The sequence below is a fragment of the Leptosomus discolor genome, chromosome 4 (assembly GCF_034619465.1).
Source record: "Leptosomus discolor isolate bLepDis1 chromosome 4, bLepDis1.hap2, whole genome shotgun sequence".
NCBI classification, from domain to species: Eukaryota; Metazoa; Chordata; class Aves; order Leptosomiformes; family Leptosomidae; genus Leptosomus; species Leptosomus discolor.
Genome location: NC_141394.1, coordinates 25,602,223 through 25,627,510, shown reverse-complemented (window position 1 = coordinate 25,627,510; position 25,288 = coordinate 25,602,223). Strand labels below are relative to the sequence as shown.

Here is a 25,288-nt window from a genome sequence, read left to right as displayed (position 1 = left end):
GACGGAGTGGCACCTTCCCCTGTTGACTCGCAGAGCCCCGTGGGGCGGCGAGGCAAGGCAGGGGGCGTCCCACCTCCAGCGCCCAGGAGAAGCCACTGAAAGCCGAGCTTCTAATTAAGACCATGGCTTCGGTTAATTGAGTCCAATTCACCTGTGACATGAAGAGCCCCAATCCCATCAACAATAATGGAACTGCATCGGCTTACACCAGTAATGACTTCAAATCAGCAGCATAATAAAGCTAATTCAATACTTCTCCAGGTCCAGCTGATGAGGCTGCCACACGAGAGCAGGAGACAGCCTTCCTCCCGCTGCGACGACACCTCCTCTGGAAGAGAGGGAAACACGAATGGCCAGGGGCTTGGGTTGGTTAGAAAGGCAAGAAATGTGAAAAATAAAGTAAGTTTCCAACAACGAGACTAAGGCTGACTTTTAACATTGAATTATTCTTGCAGGCGACCTTGTGCAAGCGCTGACAACAAAGCAGCGCTCCCCAAGACTACCTGCCAGGACAACTGCCTGCCAGAACGAGAAAAAGCAAAACCCTACAAGGCAGCCGCACGCAGGCGGCCCCGGGGAGGAAAGTGGAGCGACATGAAAGTTGTCGGACGTAGGCAGACATGCAAATCAGCAGCTGCATGGCCGCACTGGCAACCTCCTAATTGCCGCGACGGCAACCTCCTAATTGCCACGATGCCTGCCGTTCTCTTGGGGTAGGGGCCCGGGGGAGCCAGAAGGAGCAAAACCCTCCCACTGGAGCAGAGGATGTGCCATGGGTGCCGGGGCTGCCCCAGGATGGCTCATGTGCCCCGAGGGGTAGGAATGGCACAGCTTGGCCCCCAGCCGCCCCACACAGGCCACTGCCTTGCGCACACAAATTTGTCTCTGCCTCCAGCCAAAAAAAACTAAGCCGACACTCTTCTAAAGAGACACGCATTATTTTTGAGCAGTCAAGTTATGACTGGTCTGATTTCCATAATACATGCTCTGCAAACATCTGCCTGTTATTTAAGGCTTGGAATCCAGCGGGACAGAAGTTGAACAGGGCAGACCTTTGAGCTGGCACCTCCGCAGAGGGCTCCTTGCTGCCAGAGTGACCTCAGGGCAGAAACGTGCCTGCCGGGAGGTCAGGGTGGTCACTCCTCGCTCCTGCACCTGCAACCGACTTCATGTTTCTGAGCCTTTCCACACGCACCACTCCCAGTCCCATCACAGGAGGGCTCTGCCCCGCTCTCCACCAGAAGTACCTGCTCACACCAACAAGCAGACCCCGCAGCCTGTGCCACCTGCAGGACCACCCAGCCGGGGTATCTCTCCCAGAGAGACACCAGCTATCTATCATGGGTGTCTTAACAAATCATTTGGCACCTTCAGGTTGTCTGCTGTTTTTGCAAGCCAACTGTTGAAACCTGAGTGTCCCAATTAGACAGTTAAATGCTGCCCTGAACGACAAGACAGCTTTCTGGCAAGAAAGTTATCCTGGCGTTATTGGACTGCTCCCTCCCTACTAAGAGACCGCAAATGGGTGTTTACTTTAGAGGCTAAGTAGGTCAGCTTTGAGAAATCGCTCCTGCCCTGCCATCCCGCAAGCTCCGGCTTCCCGGGGGCTCCCCAGAAGCCACGGGATGGGTGCACCGGTACCTCACCACACACCTCCACGCCATGCCCTTGCTCTGCGCTAGCCCCTGCTCCATCCCAGCCTGATGTGGCATTTGGCTACTGTACTTGGAGAGCTGAAATAACCGAGTCTCTGTACCACAGTGGACTGACACAGGCTAAATCAATTAGCTGCTACTGCTGGGATGCTCAGCTAGGCCAGATCGAAAAAGACAAAGAAAGAAGAGCCCCACGCTGAGAGGAACCAGGGCCAGTCAACACATTTATCTCCAATACTTTAATCAACATATTTGAAACGGGAAAGGGAGATGGCTGATGCTTCCCAAAGCAACTAGATACGGGCTTGCTTTCCTAGGGCAGGAGGGGCAGAGAGGCCAGGCAGAGCGCTGCAGCTCCCATTCACGTCTGCTCCATCCTTTGTTTCCATTCAACACACACTTCAAACAAATACAAATAAAAGCAAAGTACTCTGTAAGTTCAGTGAAGGCACTTCCCATTTCAGATTGGGTTGCTTAAGCCCTGTAAGTCTCCTAGTTCCTCCTGATTCAAACCAACATATTTTGCAGCTTGTGCTTAGCATCCTTCAGGAAGGACACAAAAAGATCACAGCATACCACAAGCCTCGCATGCCCCTCTTTATCTCGGCAGGACTTTTTATTCTGCAGTAATCTGTGCTCTGCATCAGCTGTCCCAAGGACTACTAGTCTTCTTCCCACTGACTTTTGCAAAACCACACTGGATGGTAAGCATCACATTCCATACCCAGGATTTTGAGTACCAAGCCCTGGATCCATTTTTGCCTCTGTAAAACACAAGATGTTTCTTTTGAGAGACTGACAATTACTGCTGACAAGACTTCACTTACAGCTGGGACTGGAGGAAACTAAAACTGGTAAAGGAGGAAAGCGGCTCCACAACACTCAGCTGTAGCTGGGCAGCCTCCAGCTTCAGCTCAGCCCCTCGTGCAGCTGCTCCTGATGAGAGGTATCCTGCCATGCCGCTCTTCGCTTCAAAGACAACAACCATAAGGAGAACTATTAAAGCAATTAAAAAAATATTATCTTTAAGATGCAATCTACCCAGACATGAATGGGAATAATTATCAAGCTGCAGATTTTTATGGTTTTTTCAGGGCAATAACTGGCTGAACGTTTCTTCTGAGTAGAGTTACCTACAGTAACTTCTACCTTATTGAAAGGAGAATTGGAGATACCACTTTTTCATGTTGTGGGCCACATCTTCCACATCATATCTCACAGTAACATCTATATTCACTAACCCTTTTCCCATTCAGTTCTTAATCCCATAAACACCTCTGTAGCAGCTCATGCAATCGTTTACCTAGTAAAACATTATTTATGTTTTTCTCAAGGCAGAGAAGGCAGCAGTTCAGCAACCTGAAGCGAGAAGAGCTAGCCCCAAGTCACCAGGCAGCTGTCTGAAGTTGCCTCCTCAAACTCTCAAGTGAAGAGAAGACCTAACATCAATACCTTTGCCTCAGTTTACTTGCATCTGCATATCCTGAATCCTTTATTCTTCCTCTTCTGCCTCGCTGTCCCAGCTATGAAATGGATATTACACCACACTGCAGATGGGAAACAGGCCCTCAGACATCAGCTAGTGGGCTCAAGTTGTGCATCAACTAGACTTTCCCAAATCCTTTGAATATTAGTCCATTCCAGGTATTTTTGCACACAATGTACGATCCATGTCTGTTAATCACTTTTGGTTGGATAAATGTGTTTTCTGCTGTTGGAGTAGCATTTCCTGAAACACTACCTGCTCCTGTGGGCGCGTTCCAGCACCGGCCATCCTGAGCCAGGGATGCCGACAGGCACCTTGAGCTCCTCATGATGAGACTGAAACATGTGCGCTGGCCCCTATTATAGACACCTTTAAAGATGCAACAAAAACAGAAGAAGCTCAAAGCTGACAGATGTCTCTGAAGAAGGCTTTTTCAGTTTGACTACACCTCAAGATGTCGATCCTGAAAAGGCACATAGGGGTTTAGCTTGTGTATCGCAACTTTGGGGTGCAATGCTCACTTCTTTACAGGTTAAGGCTTAAGCCACGTACTTGATCCAATCAAGACAGTTAACTGGCATTAAACATTTCATGAATCATCTATGAAAACAGTTGAAAAACTCCATTAATTTTTTTAAAAAAAATATATTTTAAAACTATCTTTGCAATTTAAATTTATTGGGAGGCAGAGGGAAGGGGGTAAATATCCCCAGAAGGAAACGTTTTTTTTGAGATTATGCAACTTTCACCAAATACTTCAAAAGAAATCTCAGTTCATGTTTGTAATAACAAAGGATTATCAGAGTCCTTAATTTACTGAAGTCTGCAGTGATGTTTCGTACCTTGAGTGAGACGCAGCCACATCCCTGTGTGTGATTACACTTTGGGAGAGGGAGGTATGCGGAGGGTGGGGAGAAGCAACTTTTATTGAAGACAACGCTTCAGGCAGCCCCGGAGCAGAGTGGATCCAGTTTGAAAAGAACTGGCAACCCTAAAACTTTTTGATAAGATAAAAATTCATTGATGTTGGCTCACACTAGGCCCACTTCAGCTCTGCACTTGTCCTCTGTGTTTCCTTGGCATATCTGTTCCTTTCCTCTATCTGCTTTAGCATAACTTTATTTTTCTCTTTTATCTTTAGCTAACTGCACCCAGGGACTGGAGGGATTGATTTTTTGTTTTGACTTATTGTTTGAAGATCTGTAACTCAAAGCAGCTTCTTGCGCCTCTGATGTCTAAGCCTGAGCAGTATAAAAGGTAAAGCTCATCCTGTGTACCAAACTGAGCAGGGATACCATTTTATAATCAGTCATCTGTGTTTTATTTTGCCTTTTTGGGAGGAAAACTATTTTAAGACTTTATAGGCAATAATACTTTAAATAAATATTCTCATGGCAGATACTACACATGCCAGCTCTCTTTCTAAAGACAGTCAGCTATTGCTCACCACTCCTGAAGAAAAAAAGTTCCTAATTAAAGGAAGCCATTATACATCAGAAGATATTTTGAGCATCACGTCACACTACCGACAGCCTACTGCAGCCAAAATGTTACCATGCAAATCTAAAAACACTCTCGCTCAGAGATGTGCTACCACGAGGCTAGCCTAAATCCCTGCTGGGAGGGGAAGGCAGGAGACGCGAGACGTGCTCCTCAGTGCCGTTCACAAACAGTGATCTCTCATTGCCATGTTAATACCACTCTGTCCCGAGACACAGAGGGATGGAGAAGGGGTTTTGTTTGCTTCCTCTGCCTTCTGATGGCCGAACCCAGGAGACTTCTCCTTTTCCCAGGCAATTCTTTCCCACCCCCCCCCCCCACCCCCCCCCCCCCCCCCGCCAAATGCCACTAGACTGTTTTAAACAAGCAGTTCTTCAGGACGCGGCACCCAGGTTTCTCACTGCACATATGCATTTCTGTATCATAGAAGGCTGATAGCCGTGGCACACACCGACTTTGTTTACGATCGCCCATCTCCGCTATTCCCTGAAGTTGCCCAGCTTGCTGAAATATGGTTACATATGCAAACATTATCTCCCAATTGTAACCTCATTTTCTGCTCTGCTGGACAGCGTGACCAGCATTTGTCATCTCGCCGCCCCCGCCCGCCACATCATTCATGTGTCTATAATTGTCATCAAGATGTGGCATGTCAGCAGGACTCCCGCGTCCGCTGCTCCCCATCTCCACGCAGTCACTCAGGTAACAAACCCATAATCTCGCCCTGTTTTCATGATGGTTGAATTACACATAATTGTTTCTGCACAGTGATTGATTTCTGCCTGAATAGAGACCTCTGCCTTTTTTCAATGCGAGCGAGTGGCAGCCAAGTCTCTCCATCTAGGAGGAGGCAGCAGCCTTTGAAGAGATCAAAGCCAAGGCCGCGAGCAGTTGTGCGCCCTGGGAATATGGAAAGCCTTTATGCTCTCAACCCCATTTCCAACATCATGTTGGATTGCAGCTGCATTACATTCTGCCAGCATTCTTAATGCTTTTAGTATTGACTCTGACATCACCGATAGCTGTTTTAAAGTAACAAAAGCTGAAGGATGACTTATTTTCACAACTCCGTAATTGGAACATGCAAAGTTAGGGGAAGGGAGCATTTGTTTTTAATCTGAGATACAAAAGAAAGCACAGAAAATTATATAAGTTCCTCAAAATTAAAAACACGTTTTTCATATGGAAAGAACAGAGGGGGCATTTTTATAGCCTAGACCACACAAAATGAACTGATTATGCACATGCTTTTTCAAGCCTAAAGGCTGAAGTAAAAATACGATTGGGCAAGCGAGTCAAATTGGGAAAAAATATTGTGCCTCACGGTACATTTAGTGACTTTTAGCACCTGATGCAAGGCAAAATAATGCAGACGCCCAGGCTGTCACCTCCCCTCTGCAGCTCCTTGTAGCAAACTGACAGCGGTTCACTTACCCTAAACCAGACATACGGCACCTGGCAAACCAACACTAAATATCTATTAGGTACCTAAAAAGATAAATAATGATCTAAAAGTGTATAACACCACAAAGCTTCCTCTAAGACTCCCTCTCCTCCAGTCATACAGACAACTCAGGCTGCCTTGAAACTGCTCTTGCCACAATATTGTTTTTAGGGGCATCAAATGCTCCCACGCTCCTCCTCTCTCCTCATTTGGCTTCACTAGTGAAAACAAAAGTAAATCGCTATCAAGGAAGACTGTCCTGAACTTTGATTAAATGTATGTCTACACTGCCCTGAAAAAATATTTCCAGGGAACCTTCCAAACTTATCAGCGGAAAGGAGGGGGGATAAGGAAGATGTAAAAAATGAGAGCCCAGGAGGGAGCAGCAGCTGAACCACTCTGTGTCCATACGCTGACCAGTCTGAGCACCACTGCTACTTCAACAAAAGTTTTTATTCATGCTAAAAACACTGAATAGGAGCTTTTAAGAGCAGTAATTTTGAAATATGGTAGCTGCCACTACAGCATGCAGAGTGTTGAGGAACGAAGAATGTGCAGATAAAGCATGAGATGTAAAAAATTAAACATTATAAGCTGTAAAGAATTAAACATTATGAGCACCCATGTATTAGCAATAAAAATAATTTCCTCTTAGCTTTATCTTTTTTCTTTTGCTGTTCTAACACTCCTTTTTTTCCCTGTAGTCATTAAAACCCTGACTCAAAGACAACAGCAAAGGGATCTGCCCTCCCTCCCTCCCTGTGGACACAAGAGCTTATGTCCCTGTCATTTCAAGGCTGGGAAACTGTCTCATTTTCACTTTGACTGTTCTTTAACACACACTAACTATACCGAGGCTGAAACTAGAACCAAACGTAGCAAGCTCTTTACCAGGATGTAAAAGCTTATAGTTTTTTAGTAGTATTAAGACATAAGTATTTTCTGTGTTAATCCAAGGTTTTGGGGTTCCCCCCCCTGCCCCATTCTCTTGCCATCCCCAGCAAATTTACTGCTTCCCCTGCACAGACTGCTTTCTTAAATCAGGACTAAATCTTTGTGGCTCCAATGTCCACTCTGATAACCAGAGGGATACTCATAAAGCAAGAGGAGCAGCCCCTGAGGAACGAGCAGCAAGATAGAGAGCTGGAGCAGCCCCTGTAAACAGAGGTATCTGCTCCCATGTTGGCAGGGCAGCTAATTCAACTTCTGCCTATCCCATAAGGAGTCGCAAGTATCTGGAAATGAATGCTAGCCGCCAGAAACTGAGCAAACAATATGCATAGCATTGCAAAGGTCTCCAAAACACTTGCCACTATGAAGAAACAACAGCAGAGAAGTCACTTTTATATGATGCTGCAACCCTGCCTTTCAGCATCAAACCATTACTGTGATGAAAAATTATACTTTACTGTAATTATTGTTTATTTTCCCTTCCAGGGTACTTGATACTTTTGCTTGAAAGCCTGCTACTTTTTTGCATCTATTCACTGAAATCTGAGACACCATTTAGCCCAAAAGAGGCACGCCAAGGCCGTCAGCCACATTTTCACCCTGCGCAGCCCACCACATAACCTGCACAGGTAGCTCTCCGTGCCTAGACAGAGGCATAACTTCTCCTCACGCAGGATTTTTGGTGACCACATTAGGGAGAGACAGGGACCTGACAACAAACCTCAGCAGTTCCTTAAATCCTGATCCCTGCAAAGTGATGACCTGCATGACTGCAACAAACTGAGTTTTAGGTTTGGCTGTGGTGCTGGGTGATGTGCAGCCACCAGCTGTGGCCACCGTGTACAGGCTGCAGCTACAGAGCTGTGACAGGAAAAGAAAACACCACCGATGACCTGGGTAACCCTGGGGGGGGGATGCCACTGGGGCATGCCACTCAAGAAACACAGATAGGAAGCTGAGAGCTTGCTCCAGGGAGCCCAGCCTAAGTGCACACTGAAGTAGCAGGTATTTCAGGATGCCCAGGAAGAAGTTTAGAGTCTCCAGCTCCAAACAAGCCAGCACCTCATTGCAAACCACTCTTCCCACCAGAGGCTGCTGAGGCACAGGGCACAGACATCACTGAGGCCACGGCAGGTGCCCACCGCGGCAGCAAGAGGAAGACAGATGCCACTGCTGCCGAGACGCCATCCCAAAAAGCTGCTTTGAGAAGTAGCTGAGCAAGGTCCTCCCAGACCCATGGTAAACGACAAAAGGCCCACCACGCTGGTGCCCAGGGGAGCTGGCTGAGAAGCCCTGGTTGGCCATCCCCAGCACATCATGTCTGAGAGCCACAAATCAATGGCAGCTTCCTGGGAAAGGGTGCGCACTATGCTGGTTATCTAACTGTGTTTGCGCTCAATTTCTGAGAGGGGGACAGAGACAAAAGCGAGGGTGCAAATAACGTAGCTGAGAGCAAGCAGCCGGCTCCCCCCGTGGAGGGGGAGCAAAGAGAAAACATACTGGGAAGATAACGTCTGCTGCTGTGATGGCAGGGAGGGAAAATGAGAAAAAACAAAGTCTGCTTTTTGACAAAAAGTTTTTAAGCTAATTTTTTTAAGCCAATTTTTTTAAGCCCCTCCTTGCTTTTACTTGGAAACTTCAGTAGGATTGTTTGGTCCTTAATTGAAACACAGCCACAGCCAGCACTTTCTTCTTATCTGCACTAGTTTTAAACCTCTTATTCCCTCCCTCCCTCTATGAACATCCCAGTTTTTACTTTCTCAGGAAAAAAAAGAACAAACAACCCAAGAAACATAAATTCTTCATAAAGTGAGCCATCTTTCAGGTGGGCTCCTGAAGCAAACTCAGGAAACACGGATTTTGTCCCCACCTCTGCCATCACCTTCCTCTAAGTCTCTGAACAAATGTTGCTTTTTTGGGTCCTCATTTGCAGAAGCGTCATCCTAGACTGTGCCTCTGCTTTTGGGAGCAGGGTGGTGGGAGGCAGAGGACATTACCTCCCCCATGACAGCGTGGGTGCCAGGGATACCTCCCAGGAATCTGCCAGCAGCCACCAACGCACTGCAATTTCCATGGGTCATGTCCTCATACTCGACTCTACGTTGGGTAATTATACACAGAATTTACCTATTTCATGCTTAATTGCACAGGCACAAACTTTTGCTCCACCCCCGAAACAGCTATAAGCTACCAGTGGCACTTGCATTGCTACAGCCAGCTCTCCCAGGCCTGGCTTAACCCCCTAGTCTCAAACCTCGAGCACTGTCTTAACCAGCCATCCCTGCCTGGGAGGACCGACAGAATCCAGCAGAGGAGAGGGGATGCAGGTAATGCACGAAAGGCCAACATCAGCCCATGGGTGACTTGTGAGCTACGTGCTCCTGGACTGTGAAACACCACCTCCAGAAGAGAAATGCAAGACTCACCCACAGGCTCTTCTGCTGACTGAACCTGAAAAAATGCTTTGCCCACTAGACATTGGCTAGAAAGATTTATTTAATGGAGGAGGGCATTTTTTTGTGCAGTGAGCACAACTGTTTAACTAACCGAATGTATTTACTTGCAGTCCTTGAGCCAGAGCTGGAAGACAAGCTCCACAAAACCCCTCTGAAATCTCCTTCTCCTAAAAAGTCTGCCTGTGCCCTGAACACAGCGGTTTCTGAACTGGCTTTGATGAAACCACATTTCCCGACTGAATATTTATTGTTCTGCCCCATTAACCTGTAATACTCTCATTTACACACATATCCCTGAAAAGAAAAAGAAAGAAAAGGGAGGATTTAAAGTTTCAAAGAAAAAGGGAAAGCTTTCTACCCAAGTTGTTTTGGGAGGGCCCTTGAATTAAAGTTTCAAGCAAATCAGCATTTTGACCAGCTCTCCTAGAGTCTTTTAATATTTCCTTCTTACAAAGTATGAAGTCATCTTTTACAGGTCACTCCAAGAAGAATCTTAGTAGTTTACAGTTTAAAAAAAAAAAAGTGTTTGCAATAGCGCTGTCAAACTGTCTGGGGAGTTGCCTAATAAATTAGCATTTTTTTGCAGTTCTCCTATTCCGAGTTTTCCTTCTGAAGATTTGCATGCAAAACAGGATCTCTGCACTATTATCTTAGAAATATCCTCAAAATAACTGAGAGAGGAAAAAAAGTCTCAACAAAACCAGAAAAAATCCACACACTTGAGAGCTAAGCTTTTTTATTTTTTTTTTCCCTTTAAAACCAGCACAGCTTCCTTTTGTCCCTATACCAGGAGTATTTAAGACATGAAATAACATGTGAGGGAGAAGGTTTTGAGTAAAAAATTTTCCAAATCCAACACGGTTGGTTCAAACTTACTTTTTTAAGCAGTTTCAGTTGCATGCAGGAGGAAATCAGGCAGTAGAGAAGAGGCACAAATACTACCCAGCATGCTAGTGTCAGAGGGCAGCAAAACAAAAAGCTTTAAGGGCGTTCTGCAGGTTAAATTATTTTAATTGCTTATGCTTTTCAGAATGTACTTTAGTATGTTCGATATATGTCTTATTTCCTCAATTTCCTCAAAAGTTCTCCCAGCGCCAGCTCGGTGAGCTCATTTTTCCATTCCGCGTCGATCCCCAGCAGGCTGGAGGGGACCTGGGCACGCTGCAGCCTGCCCCACCGCCCCAGGCCCCTACACCTGACCGTCACCCACCTGCTCGCTCCCACCCCGCTCCCGTAAGCTCCCCAAGAGGCTGAACCTGTGCATGCGTTTGTGTTTGAGAGAGGAGGACCTGTATGTGAACACTGGGGACAACTTTTACTCTTCATAGGGGCTAACTCACATGCAGATGTTGATGGGAGAAATCAGATTCTCCCCCAATTCAGAGGGGGCGCTGCACTGTGTCCAGTCCACCTATTCTCCTACTTCACTTCAACTTTTCCGTAACCAGTGTTTCTCCAGTTTAAGAAACAGAAATGCTGCCAACCTGACTGCCGCAAGGAGTGCCACGCGAGGAAACAAGCTGCCACAAACCCTAAATTGAGGAGAGGGCACAGATGTGAGAAGGAAACTGCTTCGTAAAAATGAATTTGGAAAGCCACGCGATGGGAAGATGCGCTGCAGGGCCGTTCCGCAGCACAGCCGAGTGAGACATAATGTGGGTCGGTGGCAGGAACCTTGCTCACTGTGGGGGTACACCAGCGGTACACTAAACTGTAATGAAGGCAGTACAGGACTGGGGGGGGATAGAGCACAACCAAACCCACAATTACTGCTTGTAACCGTAGCTTCCTAAACCTGATACAGGAGCAGTCAAACTTTAGAAACTACAGACCCTGAACAAATTGCTGGATTGTGGCATTTTAACAAAGTAAACACATTTGCGCCGCTGGACGCAGTTTATCTGCATTTTAGCACATTGCCAGGGAAAAGGCCTTCTGCCCAAGCACAGTCTGCATTCAACAAGCGTTGACGCCTTTAGTCATCACCTCCGTATTGTACTTTCTTTATGCTAGACAAAGCTTGCCAATGCAAGATTTGGGAGGAATGAAGAAAGATCAAGGCAAGATGATATCCCAAAACTGCGGAGAGACAACAGACAGTCACAAAGATAAATCTCTGAGGCAGTTCTGAAATACAGAAAGAGGCAGAAAACTGAAGAAATAGAGCCTTATAGCATAGCTAAGTGGCCAGTTACTGAGACAGAGCATTGGCTTCGAGCAGCTGGCATCACTAGGACCCCAACACAGAAACACAGCTCCCATAGGGATAGCTTTTCAGAGCTCACCACTATCCACTGCTGAGACAACAAAACGGTCCAACAAAAGCCCCATGTTCCCTTTCCCTATTTTTCTAGTCGTACATGATGAATCAGACCATTTCCAGACTAGTTTTCTTTGGATAACCCCTGCAGCCCTGTCCAGAGCTCCATTCAAGTCAGCCAAGGGGGAAGTCGAGCTGCCATCAGCTTCGTTTGAAGCACCAGCATTTTGCAAAGGTGCTTCAAGACAAACACATCCATGAAATCACAGGCTCACAAGAGTCTTCCCCCCTGTGCACCAGCCCAGGAGAAGCAGACCCACCCACGACTTGTACAGCACTGTCTGAAATACAGGGCTAGAGTACTGAAAGCACTTGGATAGACAGATGCCTTGGGGAATTAACTGCTCTCTGTCTTGCCTAATAACTCCTAACCAAAGCAATTCTCTGGTTTACGTGTTACAGCTGGTGATAACAGTACATTTACTTTTAAGTTAAGCTGCCCATTTTATAGATATTCAATCTTCGTAACTTGGAACTTTTGCTGACTAAGCTTCATTCTATTGATTTTATGCCTCAATTTCACCTATATCCAGTCACTTAAAGAAAATAAACGAATACTGAGTTGACCTTTCAGCTTCCTGAAAATGCTCTTCTACACGACAGAATTGTACCTTTGATGATCACAGGCAAAGATATTCTAAGTTCTTCATCTCAGTCTGAGGCATCAGTGAGCAACACCACCACCCAAAGCCAGGGGAAGGCATGCCACTTCTCCTCAGGCAGTTTGGACCGCTTTTCTTCCCCTTTAGGGGAACAGGCAATCCCTAGCTGATTAGCACAGTTGGTGCACATGTTAACTCCCTACTGCACTTTTAGCTCAATCCCAAAGATTCAATGAATACGTTTTTATTTAAGTGCTCAATCACTTTCTTGCTGAGAGGACAGATTCCTTTGAAGTGGGAAACCCAAACTAAATAAACATATCCACAAGATCCAAGTCTCAAAATAGAAGCCATTGGGTTGCTAGATTAAGTTATTCTGAATGCAATTTTCTTAAGTGAAGCTAATGCTTACGAAGGGCCAGAGTGACAGAGACACTAATCCTCAACTGCCCGGGCAGGAGCAGCACGCCAAGCAGCTGCGCCACCTTCCCCCCAGCGTCCTGCAAGAAGTGACCAAACCCAACGGCCAGATGAGAACAGCCTTCACGCCAAACATGCCTTACGGCTAAAACCAGCTTAGAGATAAATGCCTGCCAGCCAGGCCAGGGGCGGTTTTGGGTAAAGGGGGGTCATTTACACACAACGGCACATGGCTCTCCTGCAGCAGTGGGGAGGACGCACGCCGAGGACAACCTGCCTCCACCAGGTCGAGACTGCCTGGCTCGTGGCAGCATTTCCCTTGGACCAGCCACACACCGGACTGGTGTCCATCCATGCGAGAGCAACACAGGAGATCACAGCGGGCCACGCGATGCACAGCCCTTGGGCTGAAAAATCTTCGGGGTCCGTATTAAAGCAGACTCTTGCACGTCTGTCTTTTTCTAAGAGACAGCGTTTTACTACCAGCAAAAAGCACATGCCTCTAATAGGACTTCAGAAATATTATAGCAGCAGTAAAATGCTTTTGTGTGGGTTATTTCCTCCCTGTATCAGGAGGAGTTTTCCCTAACTATAAACAGAAGTTAAAGTACTGGGGAGGAGGCAGGCCTGCGGTACCCAGGCTTTTCAACGCCTGCAGGCATGCAGCCCTGCAAGTATCTGGAAAAAGTCTTTTCCTCTTTTGATGCCTAAACCTGTGGAGCTTCAAGCTTTCTTCTTGAGCCATATCCTCCCTGGCACTGGCAGCCCAAAACAAGCTATTCTTATTAACATTTTTTCTGGGCTGGGATTAAGTTTGGGAAGAGGTGGTACAGCACCAAAACAGCAGGAATGACATTTTGCTTTTAAACCACCTTAAACTGTAAGTGACAGCTTCACTGTTTACAGTTTGTATTGAATTAGCTCCCAGATATACAGAAAAAAAAAGGAGATTTAAGACATAAGCATACACACATATTGATACACAAAGGCTCCAACTTTGATGATTTGTAATGGGTGGGGGTTTTGATTACACCTCTGTTGAAGACACGCACTCGCAATTGCTGCCTCTGAGATGTCAGGAGAACATTTTATTTCCCCCTTGCCCGTTCACAATTAGATAGATTTGCTAATTGCGTCACCCTGACAAGGGGAAGGCAGCAAAAGCAGAAAGGCTGTTTTCTTCACCAGTATGTGCCCAAAGACCACACGAACGATGGACATACGTACATAGGACTCTGCCTGAATTGTGCCATCTCATCACAAGCAACCAGATCAAGCTTCAGACAAAGGCCAACCTAGAGGCACCACAGTAACTTCTTCTGCCCCCATTTCCAAATGGAGAATTAATTTCACTAAGGGGGAGAAAGAAAGCACCACCAAAACTTGGCCCATGACCATCCATGGCTTGGACTCGTGTTTTGCAGAGACCTGGCTTGTATCTTAGACTGATCAGCTGCGATGCTTGAGTCAGAGCAGCTGACAGACGCATTCGTAGCAGCAAGGTCCCTCTATTAGCGCTGAGCAGATTCCTCCTCTCCCCCAGCACTGATATTTGGCATGACTTACCAAGCCCCTCAGCAAATAGTGCTAAAATTCCTCTCCATGCAAACCCAAATAAACCCCGGCAAGTTCTGCTTCCATAGAGTCAGGAACCTTTGTGGTCCTCCGCACCTCATTTAAGTTATTTAAGGAGCTAATCGGCATCATTCAACTCCATTGAGAAGACATGTGCCACGCAAGGCGAAGCAGCAGAGCCTCAGTGCTGGGTGTGCAGCTCTGGCTTGTCGAGCCCCTTGGTTAACTGTGCAACTCGTTTCCCCAGGCACAGGTCTGGGGTTGCAGGGGGAAGAAAGAGACATGCGACAGGACCACAGCTTCCTATGGCCCTCAGAGCTTCCTCCTCCAATGCCAACTTGGGAATTAGTGCAAAGTTTCCAATGGGCGATACGGGAGCAGGAGCTGAGCCCCAACATCTGTGCTACAAAGCCCATTTCATAGTGGGCCAGGGAGCTTTCAGCTGACCACGACGCCCAGCAAGTGCCTACAATTGCACAGTCAGCAGAAGCAAGCTCTCAGGAAATGACAGTATTATGAAAAATCAGGTTCGTGTCCTTCTGCAGCTCCCATACATTCCCCTTGGGGTCCCAAAAACTCCCCACTTGTAAATGAACCAGCCTGCTTTCAGAGGGACAGAAAGGTGCAGCTAGGGAAACAAAATCCTCTTACTGATGCTCTGTAGTCAGTCATTCTTGTTATTTCTATCCTCATCCTTCCTCCTGGCCATATTATCTGCACAATTTCTCCTGGGACATTAGCTCTTCAAGACAGGAGCTATCTCCACAACCCTTGCCACGCAGAAGCAAACAAGGAATATCCAAAACTTCAGCAAGGATAGGGTGGATCCCGCTTATAAACGTTGTTCCCTGCGTTCACACTCTTAGCAGAATTCCTCATCATTTCCAAATGGATATGCTGTGTTGTGCAAGTTGCCTTAAGGTGTTTATAGATTGTATCTTCCAACCTATTTAACACCTCCAGCTGCTACAGAGACAGTTTAGCCATGAAGAAATAAACCGAGACCCCAAGAACAGATAAGAACAGACAAAAGGGAGGTTGCAGAAATCCTCTATCTTCACACGGAAACTTTAACTTACTGGGAAAGAGGGAGGAACAAAGACAAAATTATTTTCTGGATTAATTTAAGACACATAGAAATTATTATTCTTCAGTTACCTCCTTTGCTCCCGCATTCTCATCACACAGACAAGACAGGTTTGCTACCCCAAAACTAGTCTTGTCAATGAAAAAGTAAGAAAAACCTCCCTCCTTCCCATGTGTGGACATGTTAGAAAACAAACAGCTGTCTCCATCTCCCATCCTCAGTACCCTCACGATGCTGAGAAACCACCAAAAGATATCTGAAGCACACAGGATGCACATTCACCAGGTGTTACTGCGGTTTTAGCACCATCACGTGCCACTTCTCCTGCAGCCACCCAAACCAACTGCTTTGCCTTTTCACTTACCCAGCTATCTGATAAAAATACATACTGTGGTGAGAGGCTTGTACCTGAACTTGTAATTAACACTCTCCTGCTCCTGTAAATACAACATGTAAAAGGCAAATCAGTTGCCAGTAAAATAAAATTTAAAAAAAAAAAAAAAAAGAGGAGGAGAACGGGGAAGATGAGACCACTCTTAACAATAGCAGATTTTGGAAGATTTGAAATCCTCCCCATACACCCTCTCCCCTCCAAAAGCTCCACTGAAATTACACTTCGGTTTCTTTCTTTTAAGACATGTTGTGTCTGATTATTTGTATTTTTAATTTTACAAAGCAAGAAAGTAAAGCTTTCGCTGCCTTTTTTTTAAAAAAAGGCATTTTTTTTCCCTACATATGCTGGTGAAAGTAACTTTTTTTCCCATTCCAAACAAGCTTTGCTCTCTCTGTCCTGGCACAGCGAGCCGAGGCTGCCTCGGTCAGAGATGGTGGTCCCTGTCCTGGGTCTGGCCTCGTTTCCCCGGGGGCGCATCCCCTGGGCAGTTTGTGGCAGCCGGGTCCTTGCAAGGCGGGGGGGGGGGGTGGGGGGTGGGGGGGGGTGGAAGATTCAGCGCCCCAGGGAGGCTTTTTAATCCTGCCTAACACCTCCGGGCAACAGATGCATCAACAAGGAGCGGCTTTGTCATGCAAATGGCAGGGCGCAGGTACACACCGCCGGGCTGCTCCACGCACAAATGGCCGGGGACTGACACCCCAGGGGAGACCGCCACCTCCTCGGCTTGCTCGGCACATCCCCCCACAAATAGGGGAGCAAGAGCAAAGCTGGGACCCCGCAAAGGTGAAGGGGCAGCAGCAGCGCCGGCGCTGGAGCTGTGGTTAACCATGAAGCGAGCGAGCGTGTCATCTCCTGGATGTGGCGTTTTGATCCCGCGCGCATTAAAACCCAGCTGTCAGCTAGGGGACTAACAAAGATTACAGTTCAATTAAACAAAAAAAAATATTTAATAACTCAAGCGTGTAGCCTTGTGGTTAAACTGAAAGGACTCCAGGTTTATGTCAACATCGCAGCCCTGTAACAGCACCATTTGACCGAAACAGTGGTGCTGCTCTAACACGCAAGAGCAACACTGAACTAAATCAGCCCCTCAGATGTTCGGCAAGCAGCTTTACAATTAGAAAGCAGATGCGTTATCCCCCTCCTTCCCTCCAATGTACCTCAAGTAGGTAGGACAGTGCCTCAAGTACCTGCGGCAGACAGACAACCTCCGCCAGAAGCCAATATTCTGGGGGCATCGATGCCGTACCAGTAAAGAGCGGCAGCTCCATGGCACGCACACGCAGAGAAAATCCTCGGTGAATAATTAAACTAGATTTTGTTGTTCAAAGCCTTGCACCAGCACTAGGGACTTTGTTGGGAAGGTAACGTGGGAAAGAGGGGGTAAAAAAAGGTCTCAAGTTTCCCAGTCCTCAAAGGGGCAGGTTTGAGTCTCGGTGCCCTCTCGAGAAGCTGCATCCTCTTCCCCACGATAGATCCAAACTGAAGTTTTCTGTAGAGCAGTGTTTACGACAACAAATGCCAACAGACCGTGGTCATCATGCTTCACCCTAAATGGCTGTAGGCCTCTGAACTGTAGTTTATACACAAACCACCCCCCCATAGCTATAGGAAGCAATCTATTGCATGAGTTTCTGCATCTTTCAAACGCAAACGGTGACATACAAAAAGGGCAGATCCACGTGTTTCCGAGTGCCAAACTGCCCTGCCATTCTGAACCCGAACATTCACTAATTTAACACGCTTTGCTACTGTCAAATTATCAATACAGATCAGGCCCCCTCTTCTTTGTTTCTGAAGTCAAAAGCCACAACCCTGAAGAAAAATCAAGAATGTCGGAACGCAAAATAATGCCAGTTGTTTGACACAGTCAGCCAAGTAAAAATCTAAGAGCCAGTTAAGACAGAAAATTGCCTTATCATAGGGAAATAACAGCATCCAACTTCTCGTATCACAACATACCCGACTGCAGCGGCATTTTTCCAGCAGGACGCCTACAAGCAAATGTGTTTCCCGCTCCACTCCAGTTCTACCAACCTAATTTCCACAGCTCATTTTAACATTGCCTCCCCATCGCTCTATATGTATACCAAAAGGTTTACAAAAATAAATGGGAATTGACTGACCAAAATTAAAAGTACATTAAAATCCATCAAGCATGCATCTGCACTGGAAACAGAGGGACCAACCTGGAAGAATCAGTGCCCACCACAACGAAAAGGAAAGCTGTAACTACTGCATCACGGTTGGTATTAATTCCTAAATGACCATTTCATAATTTGTGGCTGAAGATATGGAGTATGTTTCAAAGCAATACTGCCAGACGTATAAATCCTTCTCACAGAACGACTGATGGCAGAAATAAATATCCATCAGCAAAGAGCAATGCCATATCTGAAGGCAGAAAAAACAAGAATCCAATCTTTTCATCTTACTGACAAGCAACTTTAGCAGTTCTGCTTCCAGCCCCCGATTTTGCTCAACAAACGAAGAGTTAAAGCCAGAAAATTCACATCTGTCCCAGTCACTACAAAGACGGCATTTACATCATTCCGCCATACACTATCCTACAGTTGTAAACCAAGGCTCCCCCCACAAAGCCCCCAGCCCTATTCAAAGGACATCAGACACCGCAGACATTAATCTCAGCTTTTCCACCACGATCATGACCAACACCTCTAAGAGCTCTCCCACTCCACTGGATGGAGGCTCTGAACAGCAGAAGCGCAACCTTCACCGTAACTGAAGCTACCCAAAAAACCCCAGCGTGAGCACGCACTGCAGACCCAACAGGAGGAGACCCAGCTCGCCAAAACCGGTCTTCAGAAGAGATAACTCACTGTTCTGGGGATGGGTGGCGACAGAGATCCATTAGGCATGTACGGGTCGTTATTCATATTTGGCATCATGATATACCCAGAATAACCAGAGTATGATGGTCCCTTGCCGTATAAGCCACTGTCTGGATGCTTTCCTATGGAAGAGGAAACAATGATTACATTATTCCCCACATACACATTTCTTGTAAGTTAGAGCACTTAAACAGGTACTGTGCATTCATAAAAATGTTCTGCATGCAAACGTTTCCTTACTCGTGGAAATTACCTCTGACAGAAAGTGGTCTGCAGCAATTTGCAATAACATTTTTTTTTTAAGACGAGTTAATTCTTAAAGGAGCAAGTACTCTCAGTGAGGAGTTTATTCTTAAAATATGGAACAGCCTCAGAGTAACCAATTTATTTCGCTAGTCTCTGTTCAAATCAAGGCAGAAACATCAGCAATGACATCACATTTCTCGAGCAGCAGTTTTCCCCCATTTTATACATCCCGCTAGGATTTGTGGATTCAGAAGTATTGCCAGTATGGGTTTCCAACATCATTGTTAGGAAAGGGAGGAAGAGGGCAGTGATAACTAGATACAATAATTCCCTTCTCTCTCTGAGCCACTGCGTGCAGTGAACAATTCATTCTGGCCACGCTCACTGGGAACAATCAGAAGGCAGAGGCTGGCTGAGACCCTAACAATTTGAGGTGGGGGGAGGCTATTGAACACACACGGAACTACAGTCAAGAAGCAAGCCAGGTGAGGGAGGAAAACAAAAAATTTAGGTCCAGGTCCTGCAAAGGGGAGCGAACATGTCTCCCACCTTACGACTGTTGACAATGCTGCTACTTGAAGGTGAGGTTTTAAGAGGATGCAAAGCTGAAAAGAAAACTACGCAGAGCTGACCTCCTCCCCCTCGTTGCCAAAATGCTACGGGCATAGACATTATCGCTTTTAGGCTGTTTAATGACTAGTTTGAAGAAAGATCGCCACAAAGTCCCGGAAAGCACCAGGACTGAACTGTGTCTGCCTTTATATGGAATTTATGATCTATTTTAGTTTGTGATGATAAGCATTTAATTTTAAACATAATCTTCCATCCTTCACAGGACACATTCTTTGTACGCATGTCCAGCTTCCCAAGTGATACTCAATGAATTCTGTTATTTCCTCTGTCCTCCCCAATCAAAATTAACCAGCTGGTACATCAAAAAAGCAAGAGGTCTGTTCATGATCAGATTTGGAAGAGGAGGTTTAAGTGTCAGACTTTGGCTATGGGGTAAAAGCAGAGCTTCTGAACACACGCAACTCAGCTGCACTGTATGAGAGAAGAGATAGATATGTTTAAGATGATATTCTAAAAATAGTTATTTCTTCAGCAAAGATCCATTTGGTCCACTTATCAGTTTCTAAACAACTGAAATACCATTTGGTCGCTCAAGATAAACATGCTGCACATTCATGTCCTTTTTAAATATGCTCTGAAAGCACCCTGGCACCCCCCTTCCCCAAATGGTACTAAATTTATGTTTCCCAAAAGAAACCAAGCTCCAGCTTAAGGACTGTGTGAAGGCTCACTGGGGGACTAAGAGGGACAATATCGCAAGACAGGACTGTGGGTTTCTCACCTTCCTCAGGGTGCTCTCTGCCTTTATCATGGTAGGAATCCTGTGCTTGAGTCTGCCTGGAAACCTGACCGCAGAGAATCCACCATCAGAAAAGAAGAAGAAATAGAAGAAAAGTCATTGTATGGATGCTTATTTGTCAATCACAGAGCTACAGCTTCTTGTAGAAAGAAAAAAGTTAGGGCAAGAGATAAGCATCTTTCTTTCCCTCTTAAGTCACTTGGAAGGCAACTGTACCAGAAATATTTGTGTAAACGATCATTTTATGACAATGTTAATAACTATGGGGCTTTGTTAAGCGTTTCTACCAGAAGCACCCTACATTTAATAGAAGGGGCTTATTTCTGTAAAATATTTGGAGCTTCGGTGGTTAAAACACTCTTGGTAAAAAGATACCAAAAATAATAACGAAAATCAGGTTGCCCTCCTTACCAGATCTTTAGGGGATAAAAAAAGAAAAACAAAAACAACAAAAAAGGAAAGAAATTTTTTTAAAAAGGAAGAAAGAAAAAAAAAAAAAAAAAAAAAAGCCGGTTCCCCGCTTGCCCTGAAGTTGTTTTAGTGTCGGGAATTTCTTCCCTAACAGTTTTATGCAAATCCCTTAAAGAGTTTACGGCTAATGCTCCGACCCCGCTGATTTTACCGAGGAAATTTCACGGCTGCTGGAGGTCTAACACCACCGCACCGTCGGGGCACTCGCAGGAACTTTCTCGTCCCGGGCCGAAGCGCGGAGGGGGCCGCCCCCTCAACCCCATCCCAGCCCCCCGCCGGGCGCGGAGGGGCGCGGAGCCCTGCCGGCTCTGTCCACCGCCCCTCTGGAAACCCGAGTTGAGATGGGATGATTTTTTTTTTAAAAGGGAAATTCGAAAAACAGGGGTTTCCCTGTGCCCCGCCGAAGCTCGCTCCCTCCCTCCCTCCCTCCCTCCCTCTCGGCGGCATCTGGAGCCCGCCGGCATCCGGCGGCGCCCCCGCGGCCGCTCCGCGCTACCCCGCGGAGCCCCCGCGGCCGCGCACCTCGTGCCCGTTGGCGCCAGGGGCGATCTCGGACTCGTTGACGAGGGAGGACTTGATGTCGGCCAGGTCGCCCTCCTCCTCGGGGTGACTGATCTCGGCGAAGATCTTCTCCTTCTGGGGGTCCCCCTCGTCCTTGAAGGGGATCATCTCGTCGGTGGCGCAGAGCTCCGGGTCCCCCCCACCGCCCCCGGCCCCCGGCAGCTGCGGCATCCTCACGGCAGCGCGGCGTCTGCTGCGGCCGCCGGCCCGCCGCGGGAAGGGGAGCGGGAGCGGGAGGAGCAGCGGGGGGAGGAGGAGGAGGAGGAGGAGGAGAAGAGAGGAGGGAGGAGGAGAGAGGAGGAGAAGGAGGAGAGAAGGAAAAATCCCGTGAAGTCCTCGGGGCTGCTCTCGGCAGCTGGAGACCCCCGCACGCCCGGCCGCCCCCTCGGGGCCGAGGTACCTCCGCTCCCGCACAGCGCCGGCCCCACAGGGAGCCTCACCCCGCCGCGCCGCACGGCCGGAATGAGTCGAAATACACCCGCGTGTGTCCCGCCCGCCCCCAGGGACGGCGCCGGGGCCCGCCCCCCAGGAGCCCCGTCCCCCCCGCCCCCGGGCACGGGCTCACCCTGGGGGTGAGGGGACGCGGCGGGGAGCGGAGCCCTCCTGAGTTTCGCCTTTGAATGAAGTTGCCGCCACCCGGGCGGGCCCGAGTTAAAATGGCTGGGGGCGGGGGGTGTGGGGCGGGCAGGGGGGAGGGGGCGCCCCGGGGGACGGGACCGGCGCCGCCCGCGGCGTGCACCCACCGGGCCTTTGTCCGCCGCTTCGCCCGCGGCTCCGGGCACGGCTGGGCTGGGCTGGGCTCGGCGGCACCACGGGCGGCGGGGGACCGAGGAAGAAACAGTCCCGGGAGGGACGGAGGGAGGGAGGGAGGGAGGGATGGGGCGGGCGGGGAGGCGCCCCCCCCCCTCCCCGCTTCCCTCTGCGCCCGCGGGCAGGGGAAAAAAAGTTGCCTCCGCGCCTCCGGCCGCCTCCGCGCTGAGCGCCCGGCGCGGGGCCGCTGCCGCCCGCAGCCGGCGGGCGCGGCGCCCCACGGGGGGCGGCGGGGGGGCGCGGGGCGGTGGCGGCGCAACTTCAGCCCCGCGCCCGCCCTCCCTCCGCCGGCGGGGCGGGGCGGGGGCGGCGGAGATGAAAGGAGCCGCCGCCGTGACTGACACCGCGCCCGGGGCGGGGGGGGCCGGGGCAGCGGCGGGGGGGGGCGGGTGCGGGGCTGCCCCCGGGCAAACTTTGTGTACATGTGTGTGTGTGTGCCGCACCGGGGGGGGGAGGGGCCGCGCCGGGGCACTGCCATTCTTCCTCCCCCTCCCCAGCCAGGAGCCCGCCGGGGAGGGCGCAGGCACTGGCCGCGTCCCCAGGCAGACACAGAGCTGCTTTTTTAGGGCTGCTTTGTCCAGAGTTTCTTTGGGGGGGGGGGGGGGGGAGCGATGCTGCGGCCACATGGGGCTGCTCGGGTAGGGGGAGCGTGCGAGGATCTGCCCGCGTCGGACGAAGGGCAGAACTAACACATCGCCATTAAATCCAACAAGTGCCCGGCAGAAACGGGTAGTGGCCCCCGAGCGACAAGAAGAAAACTAGCCGAGGTGAGCTCGCCCCGGTTTCAGACCGGTAAACGGAGCCAGAGCGGTAACAGAGATTCACCCCTCCGCCCCGTCCCGTCCCTTCAGCGGCCGCGCTGCCCCGTTAGCTCCCGGGCGACACCGCATCGCCTCGGTGCAGGGTGCAAGTACATTAAAAAAAAATAAAATAAAATAATCCAAACAAAAGCAGGCGTTGCGTTTGGGAAACGTCAGGACCCGCAACTTCTTTTTATTTTGCGAACGCGATGGGCGCACATTTTGCAGGAAACAACTTCCCGTGATTTTGGCATCGGAAAAGTGCGCTTCGTGCTTTGCACATGCCCCGCGAGGTTGCTGAACCTTCAAGCGTCGGGAGACAGAGAAACGGGAACATGTGGATGCTCAATCCGTTTTCAGCAGATGCTGGGCTCGGTGCGGCGTGAGGAGCGGCCGGCGGGGTGGCACCGGCGGCCGGTACACGGGCGGGCTGAGCCCGGCTGCCCGCACCGCCGCTCCTGTCTCTGCATCACTGCCCGTCAACGGATAATTAAAATCCAGCTGAGAAACGAGACCCGCCAAACCCCTGAGAAAGGGAGCAGGTAGTGGGAAACCGGGGGATGGACTTGTCAAGTCGAACAAGCACGTAAAATAAATAATCGAGAAAGAAAGAAATTAGAAATGGAAACCCTGGGAAAGGGCTTAATTGTGCAGCGCTCCCCGAATGGAGTGACAGCCCCTCTCTTCCGAAACCGGCTGGAGAGAGGCGATCGGGAAGCGGTTGTTTGCAAAAACTGCAACTCGGGGATGGTTTGTGAGCGGAGATGCCGCCGCATCCCTCCCGCCCCTCCTCCCCTTCCCGGCGCTCGGCGGGCACCGGGGGCACCCGGGCCGGGGGAAGGTGCCCCGGGCCGGTCCCTTTCGGAAAATAAACCCTGCAGTGAGCTCCTGAGCGTTGCAGCCCGCTGCCCCGCGACGGGGCGGCCCGGCCCGGGAGCAGGCAGGGGACCCCGCCGGAGGAGCCGGCAGCCCGGCCACCCGTCTGTTTCGTTACCGGGTCCCTCTGGAAAAGCAGCCTCCCCCCCCCCACCCCTCCGCCGGCCCCGGGGTCTCCCCCTTCATGTGGGCTGGAGTTTTTCCCGGATCAGTTTTTCTGGTGGAAGGATTTTGAAGGCAAAAAAGGGCCGGGGTGGGGGAGGTGGGGCGGGGGGGTTGGTGGGTGGGTGCGAGAGGTGGAGACCGTAATGATTTATGACAAGAGGATAAACTCAGGAAACCTCAACTCCAACGCCAGATTTGACTGGAGACAACACAAAGCTGTCGCTTTACTCGCAGTTCGTGGGGCTGGGGTGGGGTGGAGGGGGGGGCGCCCCCCGGTGCCCCCGCCCGGCAGGACCGCGCCGCCGGGAGCGCGCCCGCCGCCGTGCCCGCTGCTGCCGGTACCTGGCTCCGCACCGGCTGCCGCGGCGCCTGGTACTTTAACAGGGTTTATTTTTGTGTTTTAGGCTGTTTTATTTTCTTTTCATTTTAGCGCGGATATGTATTTTCGCGTGGGTTCGTTTTTGGTTTTTTCATTTTGGACGTTTTTGCATTTCAGCTTTTTTTCGGTCGTTTGAGCGGGTTTTGCCGGTTTAGAGGGGTTTTTTCCCTTTTTTTTTTTTTTTTTTTTTTTTTTTGCATTGCACCATTGAGGGGCTCCGCGCTTCGGGCACTCGACCCCGACGGTCAGCCCCGCTTGCCCGTCCCCGTGCGGGGGGGACAGGGGGCGAAAAGGGAGCAGCGGTCGGGGCAGCGAGACGACCCCCGCAGAGTTTCAGGGGGGCTGACCGGGGAGAGCGGGAAACCGGGGTCCCAAGGACGGACCCCCACCTCGCCCCGGGTGCAATAAGCGGGTTGGGCGCGGAGGGGGGGTGGGGGGTGTCTCAGCCTCGCGTGCGAAGCGCCGTCCGCCGCCGGCGCCCCCTATATAGGGGAGGGCGGGAGCGGGGCGGGGCGGCGGCGCCTTTGATGTCCCGCCGGCGGCCCCTTTCATCCCACCCCGGGCCCCCCCGGGCCCTTTGTGTGACTAAATTTGGCAGGAGCATGGAGGCGCGCCAGGGCGCCCACGTGTGCGCCGAGCTCCCAGCTGAGCGGGCGAGGGTTTTCTTCCGGGTAAGGAGACAGCGGGGGAGATCAAAGAGTTTGGGGAGCTGGAGCCGAAATGTGCAGTGGAAATAAAAAGGAAAAAAAAAATTGAAATAAAATAAAAATACGAAAAGAAAACAAAAAATAAATCCTCCGGCCTGGACGCATGCCAGCCCGGAGGCACAGGGGAGAGGGGGGAGCGCTGCGCACATGGTGGGGAGG

General features: G+C 49.6%; 1 protein-coding gene across 4 annotated transcripts in view; it reads right to left on the bottom strand.

Annotated features, from left to right (window-relative positions):
* LEF1 (lymphoid enhancer binding factor 1) overlaps window positions 1-21,563 on the bottom strand; it is a 69,264-nt gene extending 47,701 nt beyond the window's left edge. For all 4 annotated transcript variants that reach the window (XM_086464720.1, XM_086464722.1, XM_086464721.1 and 1 more), the window contains exons 1-3: window positions 21,354-21,563; window positions 20,343-20,406; window positions 18,731-18,864 (exon numbers count right to left, since the gene is read on the bottom strand). In XM_086464720.1, coding sequence (XP_086320846.1) covers window positions 18,731-18,864; window positions 20,343-20,406; window positions 21,354-21,563 — 408 coding nt within the window. The remainder of the gene's footprint in view (window positions 1-18,730; window positions 18,865-20,342; window positions 20,407-21,353) is intronic.
* Window positions 21,564-25,288: the final 3,725 nt, after the last annotated feature.